General features: G+C 39.7%; 2 protein-coding genes and 1 non-coding gene across 3 annotated transcripts; all 3 read right to left on the bottom strand.

Annotated features, from left to right (window-relative positions):
• Positions 1 to 959: 959 nt before the first annotated feature.
• Positions 960 to 1,042, bottom strand: trnal-uaa. Its single transcript has one exon. It is a non-coding gene; the product is annotated as a tRNA-Leu (tRNA).
• A 1,089-nt stretch (positions 1,043 to 2,131) lies between these two features.
• Positions 2,132 to 5,040, bottom strand: stx11a (syntaxin 11a). The gene is made up of 2 exons (XM_034576952.1): positions 4,802 to 5,040; positions 2,132 to 3,580 (listed from the first exon to the last, which is right to left on the bottom strand). The coding sequence occupies exon 2, from the start codon at positions 3,573 to 3,575 to the stop codon at positions 2,694 to 2,696; it is 882 nt and encodes a 293-aa protein (XP_034432843.1). The 5' UTR covers positions 3,576 to 3,580; positions 4,802 to 5,040; the 3' UTR covers positions 2,132 to 2,693.
• Positions 5,041 to 6,069: 1,029 nt separating this feature from the next.
• On the bottom strand, positions 6,070 to 6,927 carry LOC117756507 (syntaxin-11-like). The gene has a single exon (XM_034577053.1). It carries the CDS (start codon positions 6,925 to 6,927, stop codon positions 6,070 to 6,072), a length of 858 nt encoding a protein of 285 aa, XP_034432944.1.
• Positions 6,928 to 13,773: the final 6,846 nt, after the last annotated feature.

Raw genomic sequence — 13,773 nt, 5'->3', positions numbered from 1 at the left:
TTCATACAGAGGAGGAAATGTTTCAGTAGCTTATTCCTCCACTATTGTGTTTTAGTTACATACTGATATATTGTATAAGGATAAAACAAGAAGACAAAACATTTCAAGGCATTTCAAATGTAATTTTTTTCGTCTTGTCCTACGTTGTAAAAAAAAAAAAAAATGTTCAATTGTTGGTGTAAATCATTTCAGATAAAACAATCAAAAGCAAAATAGCTGTTTTCTGTTGTTAACTCAAAAACAACGCAGTAGCCTAATGAACCACGTCCTTTGGAAATTTGGGGTTGGGGGCCACAGATTTGTCTACATTTGGACAAGATAATGCAGTCACAGTGACATGTGCTGCCTTTATTTATCCCCAAACTCCCTAAAGGGAAACAAAGTATCAACTTGGAACAGTTTGTCAGCTGAGTTCGGGTGTTTCCCCCTCTGTGGGTTTTGAAGCTGTAAAGCTTTGTTGATTGTCTGTGGTGGGTGTTACATAAAATCAGCCTAGAAAATTAACACATTGCTATAATTAGCAACTGCTTCAGAACGTTTAGTCACAAACGAACCCGACAATTGAAGTCAATGGTGACCACTTCTTCAAAACATAAAATAGGAAGACAAAAATTTATAAAATGCCTATCCATCTCCGGAGCTGTGTTCGTGTGAGCATCACTGAGAACATTTAGACTAAAAACTTGAAGAAGTGGTCACCAGTTACTTCAATTGTATCAAATTTGGCTGCAACGCTGTTTACCCCTGAAACTCCAAAAGGGTTTTGTGGACTCATACACTTCACCCACCCTTCTGTCGGCAAATTGGTGGGTAGATAATAGGTTAATACATATTTCGGTGAACTATCCCTTTAAACAGTCTGTCGAGAAAGGCAGAGTATTCAGATGTTTCCAAAACACCTCATGGAGTCTTCTTTCTTTAGATGCAGTGAAGGTGATGAGTGTAAAAAGCACACCAGTTACCAGGAGTGGGGTTTGAACCCACGAGGACTATTGTCCATTGGATCTTAAGTCCAACGCCTTAACCACTCGGCCATCCTGGTTTGTACCCATGACTGACTACAAGGATCATCAGGATCAGTCAGACACATGACTAACAACCATGTGAGATGAGTCTACCTGAGTAGATCCATGACGCCACAGTGCAAATACAGCCAGTCATGCTGCTGTTAACATGCCCCCCACTCACACACACTCACACACACACACACACACAAACCACACAGTGCTGCTGAGGAAGTGCAATCATTGCACACCCATTGCAACACTGAGAAGAGGCAGCAGTGTCTCTCATGTTGTGTAAAATGGTCCCAGTCACAGAGGATCTCAGCTTCAGTTCACCAGGTACTAACTGCAGGCTCTGTGTCATACAGAAAATACAAAGGTCTCTTTAGTTTCATTATCTTTACACTGACGGTACAGCGGGACACGGCCGGCTGTGCAAACATGAAGTCCTACTTTCCTTTTCTCTCTTCTGTTGTCGCTGTGCCTTAATGTACACACAAAGGAAAATCAGTGGAAACCTGAACAGGTCTCATTATGGAACCACATTTAAATAATACAGACCAGGATTCAATTGGATCTGCATCAAATTGCACAAACTCATAAATATCAGTCCCCTTTTTCATCATTTTCATCAAGATCCATGAGTTATTCTCTGAGAAATCTATGAAACTGTTTAAAAAACACCTTATCTTGCAATGTTAAAGAAAGTGAAAAAATAATTCCAAGATCCAACCCCCTGATCCAAATCCACACCAACATTTTAATGGTTCTTCCTTGGGTCCTGCTTCACCCCTCCATAAAATGTAATGGCAATAGGTTGAGTAGTTTGTGCGTAATCCTGCTAACAAACAAACGCAGACCTTCTCTGTGGACAAAATTAATTAAAAAAGCAGACAACTGAAGCCACAGATATATGAGATAGAAGGTTTCCTGTTCACAGTTTGTCACAATTCATTTAAAGTTTAAATTAAAGTGTAGAACTTACTAACTAACAGACAAACAGATGAAAACATAAAACCTCCGGGGCAGAAGTGAATATGATTGAGTTGAATAAGAAAGAAAAAAAAAAATAAAATACACAATAAGAGCACCAAAAGTAACACAAAAAAAAAAAAAAAAATTCGGAAGCCCAAAGCTCTCGGCCTGTAGCTGGTGATAACTACACACATATTACACAATCCACACTGATCTGTCTTTCCTCGCCTGCTAACCACAATCAGCAGCTGTGTGTTTTAGATCAAGGCAATGGCTGTAAACAGAAACTGGTTTACATTGAGTTCCACTTTCCAGCAATAGATTTACATTCAGGCTGTTAAAACAAGCTGCTATAGGAGACATTTATTAATAAGTATATAATATTTTTCATCACTTAAATATCTTGCAACACAACTTACAAAGCTGACAGCTAAAGGGAAAGAAGGCTGAGGGTTGTGCATTAAAATGACAGCTTAGATGTCTGATCATGCAACTGTACTCAGTAACAATCAGGAAATGTAAAACCATATCTCACTAAACACTGTTTGCATATGAATTTGTGGTTTGAAACCGGCCCAGTAAAGAAAAATAATTGACGGGTGGGAAATTTTAACATCGCTGCTGCTTGAAAATGGAGTCACAGAGTAAAATAACAAAATATTATATAGGATTTTTAATCTAGACTCAAGAGTTTGATGAAGAAAACCTGTTGCCTCATTTGCAGCAGGGGAAGCAACAGCAGAAGAGTTTCTTGCACGGATTGTTTCTCTTGTATTTCACGGCCTGCTTGATCTGAGCCGAAGCCTTGACGACGTAGTCCTCAGTCGCACCGACGTTGGCCTCGATGTTGTTCATCATGCAGCCCTGCTCCTCCACCAGCATGGCCATCTGGAAGAAGAGCTCGTGAATGTCCCTGATGCGGCCCTCCAGCTCCAGGAGCTCCTTGTGGCGGTTCTCGATCTCGTTGAGCGCCGACCTGGCGGATTTTCCATCCAGGAGGAGGTTGTCAGAGAAGACGTTCCACTTGCCCGTCTCGATCATCTCGTCTATCTGCTCCCTGCTCACCTCCTTGCCCATGATCTCCGCCTGCCTCTGGATGCGCGTCTTGCAGTTCTCCCTCTGCACCATCTCGGCCTCGTTGTACTCGGACATGGTGCCGTGGAAGGCGTTGGTCAGAGACACGTACTGCGAACGCACCATGCGAGCTATAGCTGAGGTAGATCCGTTTTCCTCCTCCAGTTGCTTGCTGAGCTTCCCCATCTTCTCCAGCCGAGCGTAAATGGCCTCCCCTCGGGCCTTGATGTCCCGGCCCAGAGCGTTGGAGTCCCGCTTGATGCTGCTTATCCTCCTGACGGATGTGAGGAACCTGGTGTTCTGCTTCCCGAGACGCTTCACGTCCATTTTGAACAGCAACATCTCCTTCCTCATGGCCTGGGCCTCCTTGTAGATGCCGGCCATTAGGTCCTCTGCCTCAAACACGATGGCATGTTGCTCCAGGTGCTCCTCATCCTCAGGGCTGTGGTTCTCCTCATCACTCCGCTCCTCCTCTGCAGACTTGGAGGTGGCTGTCTGCAGCTCACATATCCGGTCCCTCATCTCACCTGCAAGAGGAGTCAGGAACTTTTACTGACCTCGTAACAGAAATAGTTGGACATTTTGGAATATAATAATTAAATAGCTAAAGCTTTTCTCTGTAAAGCATAACAAAACCCCCTACCAGTTGGACTAATTCAACAAATTAGAAATTAGAGGTTAATTTGTCAGTTTTATAGTTGCAGTTTGGCAGATTTGATAACCCTTAGAATTTGCTAGTCCGGCCGTGACCAAGTTGCATTACCTCTGCCAAGGAGGTTATGTTTACACCCGTTTTATTGTTTGTTGGTTTGTTTGTGTGTAGGATTGCACAACAAACAACAGCACCTCTGAAATGTATTATATTACACATTATATCCTCTTTATTGACACTTTTACACAAGTTGTCATTTTATGAGGGACTCTGTGCTAGACTATTTATTTCCCCCCTGAGCAGTTACCAGAGACTCCAGAAGGTTAGCGGCTCCAACTAAGTCCAGGAGATCAACCCCCAAATTTGACATCATTTTCAATTCTTTTCTCTCTCACATATCCAGTCACGACCCCTCAGATTTAAATGGGTTTCATTTGGAGCAGTCTAACCCCTGGTTGGGAACCACAGGATGAGGCAAACTGCATGAAAAGAGACGTACTCATCAACAGGCTCAGCAGCATATTTATATGACCATAAGTACCTTCTTTCTTTTGATATTGTAATTTCTATGAGTTATTATCTTAAGGATTTTTAATAATAAATAAATATGTGCACATATCCTATAGTGAGACTTGGAAACTTGAATACAGAGACCTAATTGAAAACTATGCATTCTAGAGCCATTTGTTGAAGACTGATTCATTGCAGTGTTAGATGTGTTTTCTATAGAGAGACGGACCTGTCTATGTGTAAACTGCTCTGAAGGAAGCTGCTGAGTAACTTCCTCAACTCAGAACCTTCAAATCAATTACAGGGCGTCGACTTGAGACTCTTAGTTCCTGTTAAGCTCATTTGTTTAATAGAAGTAAAGTGATAAGAATAACGGGAAATAATCTCACTAATAAACCGTACAGCGTCAATGGTGATGAAAAGCCAGCAACATGAGGGAAAAGGAAAAACTGACAACAAGCTGTTACAGAAATCCGTCTGTGATGAGTTACTGATCCACAATTCACTTGATCGATTATCTGAGTCTATTTTTCATTATCAGGTCTGTAGGTGTGTACAAGAGCCTCATACAACAGTGGGCACTTACCTTGTTGTGTTCTCCTCCAGTGGTGCTATGGTACAAAGTCGATGAAGCAGGAGAGGAGACCACAGAGACGCTAATTTCCTCTTTTTCTCTCCGTTATAAGAGCACATTTCAACATGTACAAGAGTCAAAGTGTGTTTCAGGAGGTCTCTCTCTGTCCCCACACACACACACACACGCTCTCTCTCTCTCTCTCTCTCTCTCTCTCACACACACACACACACACACACACACACACACACACACACACACACACACACACACACACATTACCTCGGAGCGACGCTGTGTGTGAGTCAGACAGGCTGCAGCAGGTACTAACACGGAAGATCACGCCTCCTTTGCATTTCACACTCTTCGCCACTTCTCTGGTTTGTGTTTGAGTTTGAGGCTTTTCTTGTCTTTTCTGTTCCTTTCTTTTGTTTATGGATTTACACACAGCGGTCAATTATATATCTATCCTGCTTCAGTAAGGTCAATATTTAAGTCATTAATTTTACTGTAAGCTCTGTGGCTTTAAACAAAAACACACATGATTAAATACATTTTGGAAATTGTGTACTTCCAAAAAGCTTAGAAAATAAAAATTCTCAACAAACTATCATATTTATTGTTGTATTTATTGTTGTATTTATTGTTGTATTATCAGTAACTGACTAGTTTATTTGTATATACATATAAAAAAATGTACTACTGACACAGGGGCCCTTCAAGGACCAATGAGATTTCCGCTGGGACCAGTGCCCCCGGACCCCACCCATAGATCCACCCCTGGTGCAGACTGTGAAAATACGTCATTATAAGTAAAAGTACTACATTGATACCATTACTAAGTACAGAGGTCACAGTACATTTGCTCGGGTTCAATTATTTACATTACACCAGTGGCTTTTGATTATACAAGAATTTTAAGCCAGTTTCTTTTAGATTCACTATTAAATACACTACAAAGTTATTTGCTGATGTTTGTGAATAATACATATCACTAGTTTATTAAATCTCTCTGAGCCATGTATGTTGTGTTATGTTTATCATTAACTCACTTGACATTTGAAAGAAGTTTGAAACCGGAATAACTTCACCTCATCATCATCAATGTTCAGGTGGTTCAACTGTCACTGATCCATCGACTGTGCTCACTGTGTCTGAACCAACATCTGGAAAACAACTGCAGTTCAGCTACAGTCTCACAATCATCTACACACTGACAGCTCCAGACGGTGTTTTAAAGGGTCGTTCTTTTATCTAAACCCTTTGGCCCCTCATCACACCTATGCGAAATAACATGGGAAGCATCCACAAAACAGCTTCTTGAAGGGGTTGCTCTTATCAGATGCAATGGCTCTATCCAGCTGGAATACTACATCCTGAATGGCCACTCCAGTACTTTGGACATTTTTCTGGATGCTTTCAAAGGCGGCCCCCTGCTCCTCTACGAGCAGGGCCACATCCAGGAACAGCTCCTGGATGACCTCCATCCTCTTCTGCAAGTCCAGCAGCTCCTTGTGACGACTCTCGATCTGCAGTAAAGCAGAGCGGGCCGTTTTGCCCTCGGCCTGGACGCTGAACACGTTCAACTCCTCGCCCTCCATCATCTCCTCCAGCTCCTCCTCGCTCACCTCCCTGCCCACCACCTCCATCTGCCTCTGGATCTGACGTTTACAAGCCTCCCTGTGGCTCATCTCTGTGTTGTTGTAGCTGCACATCACCTCCTGCAGAGCACTGCTCAGCCACTGGTACTGTGTCCGGGCGATACGCGCTGTGGGGTCAGAGCTGCCACGCTGATGCTCCAGTTCCCCTCTGAGAGCGTTCATCATGTGCAGCCGCTGCAGCACAGCTTCTCCCCTGCGTTTAACATCTGCCCCGATTGCATTGGAGTCCCGCTTGTTTGCGGTGGTGTGTGTGGTTTTGTTTAAGGCCTGGTAGTTCACATCTTTCAGCTCACTGATGTCATTCTGGATCTGCTGGATCTCCAGATGTATCTCCTGGGCCTCCTGCAGGACACCAGCCAGCTCCTGGTCACAGTGTGATACTGCGGCCCCTGGCCCTGACAGGTCCTCCAGCTCCACTGCACTGAAACCCTCAGAGTCACTCTGCACCTGGTGAAGGTGTGTTAGCCTGTCCCTCATGTCTGAGAGCAAGAGGACAAAGAGGGAGAATATATTTTAATTCAGTCACATGAGCATGAAAATCACAAGATTTGGAAGAGTTAAACTTGAAATAACCATTTTTTGTTGCCACTGGCAGCAGAAGGAAGCTGTAAGTACAACAGTGAGAGCAGAGGCCTGAATATTGTGACTATAACATCCAGCAAACTCGGAAAAATGTGCAAAAGTGCAAAGGTTTCAGTCCCTGTTCATTTCCACAGAGTGAGGTACACATATACTGGTTCACCTTATACATAGGCTCATTTTCATAGTTAATATGTGAAATATAGACATTTGAAATCTGGAATAGGGTCTGAATCTTTCTTTTTCTTAATTCTGACCTCATCTTCTGAACTTTGTTTTGTCCATTTCACTCCCCTGTGACGAAGATAGAAACTGACAAGTCAAATTAAAAATGTATTCTGGTAGATTCACATTTATGTGTACAAATGGAAGCGAAACAATTGAAATGAAAAACATCAAAAGTCTCATTAGACTCAAACAAGTGTGGACTTGTCGAGTGTTAAGTCTCCGGAGCTGAGCCAGACTGAAGACGCCGACTGGATTCAGTCAAGCTGCTGCAAAACAGCAGGAAAACACACAGCTTGAGAAATCCATATGCACAACAGGCTTTTCAGTATCATGTAATTCTAGATGAGTTGATCTGCCAGGTCATTTAATCTGGTTAATGACTGACCAAACACGTTTTTAAAGCAGGAGAGTATTGTGTAACGGGTATTTTAAAGTACTTTAACTGCAAATCCTTCATGGGCAAGAGTAAATGTAAACAGGCCTCCGATCTCAGGTTGAGGTTTCCTGTCTGTGCTGGTTTTTAAATTCAGATCCGACCTCAAACGGACACTAAATATCAAAAAGTATAGAAACAGAATTATTAACCTTACTTGTAAGTTATGTAAAAATGGTTTATTCACCTTCTGTTGCACAAGCTGATCATAGAAATCCAATGGGAAGTGTGACGGCCACGGGAAATCTAGTGAGAGATTTTAATTTCAATGGTAACCATCAGTGAGACACCGGTTTTAAGAGGAAAGGTTTTTCAGAAACAAAACTTTCTGCATTCCTCTTGTGTCACATGGAGGCACAGAGTGACGTGCAGTAAGATAAGGCCTTGCAAAGATTCATCGTAAAGATGAATGATAAATTGACTATTCTCTACATATTCTCAGGTCAGCTGTTGTAGTCCAGTAATTGTGTTTTTATGTTTGAAAACACATATGGTGAACGGTTGTGAAAAGAGAACGGTGTTATGAAGAGAAATAAAAGGAAATGTGTGAGATAAAAGTCAGGGATCATCCCACACTGACACAGAAAGTATTTCAGTTATGTTGTCTTCCAAACGGGTGAAACTGAAGCCGTCGTACAAGATAACAAACGATGAAGTCGCGCAGAAGTCAACTCTGCTCTGCCACAGTGATCGGAACCGACTTTCGGTTTCATGAACAGATCAGAGGGAAACCACCAACTGTCAAGTGGCTGCCAGAAGAAGAAGCTGAACTATATTTAAATGGTTGAAATGTTGAGGGGATGTGTCTGTATTTCCACAGACAGCAGTGGATTAGTAATTTCCCATCAGCCTCTGTGAGTCTGAGTCATTGTGGCCTTGCATCTCAAAGGGGACTTTTATTTTGAGCAAGTCTGACTCCTCCAGTGTTCAGCTCTGACACATGACTCTGAAGTTGAGGCTTAAGGCTGGAATGTTACAATTTACCTAGTTTACACTTTACTCTAGAGGATAAACAAGTTTTACATGGACACTGCACAGTTCTCCATTTATACCACAGTGAATACAGACAAGTAAAAAAACAACAACATATAAACACCAGATGTGAAATGTGAAATACTTGAGTAGAACTAGATATTATAAATCAGAGAATGCTTTTATCTCTAATTTCTACATGACCTTTGTATTAAAAGTACATTTATTGTAAGTATTTTACCTCAGAGTAATATTGTCCTATACTTGTATCCTCTACATCTTAGTAGGAAATACAGTTTTTTACTCCAGTATTAAAGATTAAACCAAAAAAAACATGTCTTGTGTCCCTTTACAAAACCAACTATATCTTGAAATCAATAACTATTTTTGGTCCAAAGTGGCTAAATATAGAACTTTTAATAGATATTTCTGAGTAGAGCCTCATTCGTTCCCTTCATCCTTCGTCATCTGATGTGACCTCAGATTTATCTTGTGACTCGGTAAAAAGGGGAATCTCCTACTTTAACTAATGGACCTAACCAAGTTGAAACCTGTTAGAACACTCAAGTGCTGCTCACTGGCTCCTGCAAACTTAAAACATGTTGCTGAAAATACTTTTCTACACTCTAATTTACTATTCTATTCATTTTAATTAAGCATTATTCTGAATGCACATTGACTTGCTTGGATAAAGAATCTGAGTATCTGTCAGTTGAGTATTCATTGTGCCCAGCAGATGTCAGTGGTACAACAGTAGTTTCCTTTGACTGTTCCATATCTAAGAGCTCGTGAAGATAATAAACATGAGGCCATTTACATTGAATTCCATTTGATAGGCAGACAGACAGACAGATAGATAGATAGACAGATAGATAGATAGATAGATAGATAGATAGATGGATAGATAGATAGATAGATGGATAGATAGATAGATAGATAGATAGATAGATAGATAGATAGATAGATAGATAGATAGATAGATAGATAGAAGGATAAAGGAATTGATCATCTTATTTGTTCATTTTCATTCATAATTTATAACAGCTTCAATTCTGGGAAGTTTCCGGGAAGTTTAAAATGTGGACATTCGTCAAAGCATGACATTTGTTTTTATTACCAAAGTCAAAAATTACAAGCTGAAAGTCCTTGTTTAAATCTAGTTATTTCTTTTTGGTCAGCTGATTCGGATTGAAGCGAAATGTTTTTTTTTTGATACATAAACGGTGTTTCGTGAGCTTCACATGTCGTCTCCCTGGTTCACCGGTCAGCAACTGAGCATGTGATCTGACTTGGCCTCCATTCCTCGGTGCTGCATTGAAAACTGTTTATTGGGAATGTACCATGAATTTAAGGGATTCTTAATCAAATCAGTGAAACTATAAATAAAAAGATATTTTACCTCTGTCGCCTCATGACCGGATTTTCTTGTGTAGATCCTTTTTTTGCAATTAAAAAGGAAATGCACATTTTTTTCTGCAGTGTGTGTGTTGGCACAACATTTTATTTCATGATCAGAGTTACAATAAGGGGGATATATATATATATATTTTTACTTTCTGCATTTTCCATCATGGCTCAACTACAGCACTATAACTCTCTCTAAATACGTGAAAGAAAATCCTGTTTGAGTATTTAAAAATGAAATAATCACGTAAAATACAAATCAGATTTCTGTTTCTCTGCTGTTCATCTCTTTAATAAAAATGTTTACATAGCTGTCATATCTGATTGTCAGATGATTATCTCTGTAACGTGGCAGGCTTAATCTCATTTGTGAAGTTTTCCTTTTGCTGACACCAATCACAACAGTGTTATGATGCGAAGTGGACTGATTTCATTTTCACATACTGTCGAAATTCAAAACGAAAACAATATCAGAAGTCTGCTGCTCTTCATGTGTTCTTATCTAATTTTATGCACAGAGCAAAAAACTTTGGCAAAGCATTAAAAAAAAAACACATTCATGCGATTTCCAATTTCTTTCATAAACTTATATTTGATGCCCGGTTGCAAAAAAAAAAGATGGAACATGTACCCACATGCAGACGGACTCAGAGAGACCCCCCCTGCGTGTGTTATTTCATTATATTGCATCAGGCCTCGGGAGTTAGGCTGCAGTAATCGGTGGAGAAAACATCAGCTGTTTTCAGTTATCCAAAGTTGTGACTCGAATTAATTCAGCTTATTAGCGTCGTGCTGAGGCTCACATAACAGCACCAGTGTGTCCAAGCATTTGATCGAGTTAACATGAATGTCTGTCATGGGATTGGACATGTTGCTCTGCTCCCACCGTTTCCCAAGGTCTCACTTTGTTACAGTTGAGGTGGCTCTTCAGTGTTCAGTAAATCTGTCCTGGGCTTTACCACAGGGGTAGTGAGGGAAGCCGGTGCAAGTATACATGCTGGAGACAGGGCGTCTTATACTGGACTGTTACATTTTTATTTTTACTGATCAGATTGTTTTATGTGTTGTCCGGCCTTGATTCTGCCCACATGTCTCAATTTAACATCCAAATCATGTTAAGACTGTTTTGCTCCGGAGCTGCACTTGACCAGTCAGTTGATTTCCATTTTCATGAAGAAACTCTGTGCTTGACTTTACAGTTAGCTTAATTTCACGCTGTTCTGAAATTGTTTTATTGCAATTACACACTCTCATTGGCTAATCAGCAAATATGCCTTATCAGGCAAAATCGTTTCAGTGTAACTTACTTGTTTAATGAAACTTCCTGTTGCCTTGTCTGATGCTTACGTCCTAACCTGACCTGCAAAACAAATATATAACATAATATACTATATAGTCAACTATTCACCTTATTTGATTGCCATAAAGAACAACTCTTTATTTTGACAATGAAATAAAAGAATAATATCCTGATTTTGGAATCCCTTGCTAATAAGGCATCCTTGATACAGTGCTATATTAATGATTAATAAACGCTTTACCGGTTACAGAAGTGAGACAATAACAAGGAAATATTTGGTATAAGGAGGTTATAAAATAAAATCCCTATGTTCTTGGGAGTTTTCACTTTGTGATAAGCGTTTAACCCTGTAGTTATATATATCATTAATCAAATATTTAAAGTTGTAAGTAATTAAATAAATTTTGGTCCAGAAAAGTTGGGAGCTTTGATTAATGATATATAAAAGGTGTCTTATTGGAAAGTACCTGTTTTTCTAAGGAAACAAGCCCTACGCTCATTTCTCTGAAGCACTTACAGCTTAAACGTTAAATAACGTAATAATTACTCCGTTGTAACAATGCATTTAGTGCGCAGATGAAGTTATATGCGTGTTTTATAGAAACACATTATTCTTCTGTTATGTTGTGATAAACATGTACAGAGAAGAAAATCCAGAAAACTCTGTGGTTTCCTTTGAGTTCGGACCTGGGACGCCAGATGTCTCAGCCAGTTATGTAAACTCTTTCATTCAAGAGGTGGTGACTTATTCCCTTGAGGATGACTCAACAACATCCCCAGCAGCCAGTCTGAGCCTCTTTGAGCTGACATGACAGACATGATAATCAGATTTGTTGCTCATTTGTCAGAGTGAAGAAGCAGTTCCTACTTTCCCGGAAAAAGGGACAGGGTCAATTAAGCCAAATCATTTTTTACATCTTGGTTTCCGTACAGATCAAAGAAACATAATGTAACATGTCCGTTAGTGAGCTTTAGAGGAAGTGAGCTTTATAGATTTGTTTTTTTATACCTAATCCAGCAATAAATACTCTCATTCACAAAAGTACATGCATATAAGAGTGTAACCAGTGGTTTTAAGGGACATTGACATGCAATATCAAAAACAGGAGGAAACGGATGAGCCAAATAATCACAGCAATGTGTTCCTCAAAGGTTTCTGAACAGGCCCCTTGATAGAGGAAAACAAATCGTAATCCGTTTTCGCTCTATGTTAGTTAAAGATCTTTTTCTTAGAACTCTTCAAATCACTTTCATGCCCTATGTTGAAAGACTTGGAGTTTGCATAACTAGTCAGACGATGTGTTATCTGCCCACTTGTTGTTACACAGCCTGAGTTGTTCTAGATCCTGATTACATATTGTTACATGAGAAACATAAGGAGAATACTTCATTCAAGATAAAGATGTTTCCTGTCCTGTGTATTTATCATACAGTTCGTTTTTTAATTAGTTAAATTTGTACCTTAAGTAAATACTACAGGCTCAAGCACTTTACAGTTATGTTACAATACATACTGTAATTTAATTTTAATAGCACTAACACTAAATATTGGATTACAATATGACTGTATGATAACTGTAGTTTTCACGGCAACTTTACAGGATATGCAAGCATGTTACTCTTTATTTACACAAAAAAAGAAAATTAAAATAAAAAATATACCGCTATTGTTAACACACAAATGAATTAAATTTGTCTGAATAATATTAACATAATTGATAGATTTTTAAGGGTATAGAGGATAATACATCCTCCACTACTTTAGATATACTTCAGAATTAAATTCGTACATTTTTTTCATTCTGCACTTTGACAATAAAGACAGAATGTAGTGACTAAAGTTGAATCTAAATCAGAGGGAGTTTTTATTTGGGAATTTCAATTATAAACTCCAATTGAAATTGACAACTCAAATTCAATTGGAGTTACATCCTTGGCGCGTCGGTGGAGCTCTTCATACACTTTCATTTGTTCATGACCAGTGATTTCAGTTAGCACCGTATGGTTTGCACACATGCGTCCGCCTCTTCCGAGCAGATGTGGTTTCTTATTTTGAAGCGACACAGTTGTTGGTACAATCTATTCAATTTTAAAGAATTTCCTTGTTACTACAATTGATTCTGTGGTACAACTTTACCAATTCATCTGTAGTGATTTTAGAGGCCGTCATGTATGGTGAGCAGTTTGATTCTTAAAAGTTCGACTTAATCTGGAAATTCAAAATTTAGTCTAAACATTTTTCCTCATACCTGGCCTCACTACTCTCCCAGTTGTTGTTTGACTGATCCTCAATCACCAATGACAAGTGCCTGTAAAACAAAAAGACAAAACCAATGTCACTGGTAAAATATAAAAATATGACATAAACTAATGGAGGGAGAGAAATCCCTGAAATATTCCTTAGGAA

The sequence above is a fragment of the Hippoglossus hippoglossus genome, chromosome 22 (genome assembly GCF_009819705.1).
Source record: "Hippoglossus hippoglossus isolate fHipHip1 chromosome 22, fHipHip1.pri, whole genome shotgun sequence".
In the NCBI taxonomy this organism is placed as follows: domain Eukaryota; kingdom Metazoa; phylum Chordata; class Actinopteri; order Pleuronectiformes; family Pleuronectidae; genus Hippoglossus; species Hippoglossus hippoglossus.
Note: the sequence above shows the minus strand (reverse complement) of the source record. Positions and strands in the feature narration are given on the sequence as shown.

What these genes read in the sequence shown, in the direction of transcription:
- stx11a (XM_034576952.1), bottom strand. Translation starts at nt 3,575, where the DNA reads ATGAGGGACCGGATATGTGAGCTGCAGACAGCCACCTCCAAGTCTGCA.
- LOC117756507 (XM_034577053.1), bottom strand. Translation starts at nt 6,927, where the DNA reads ATGAGGGACAGGCTAACACACCTTCACCAGGTGCAGAGTGACTCTGAG.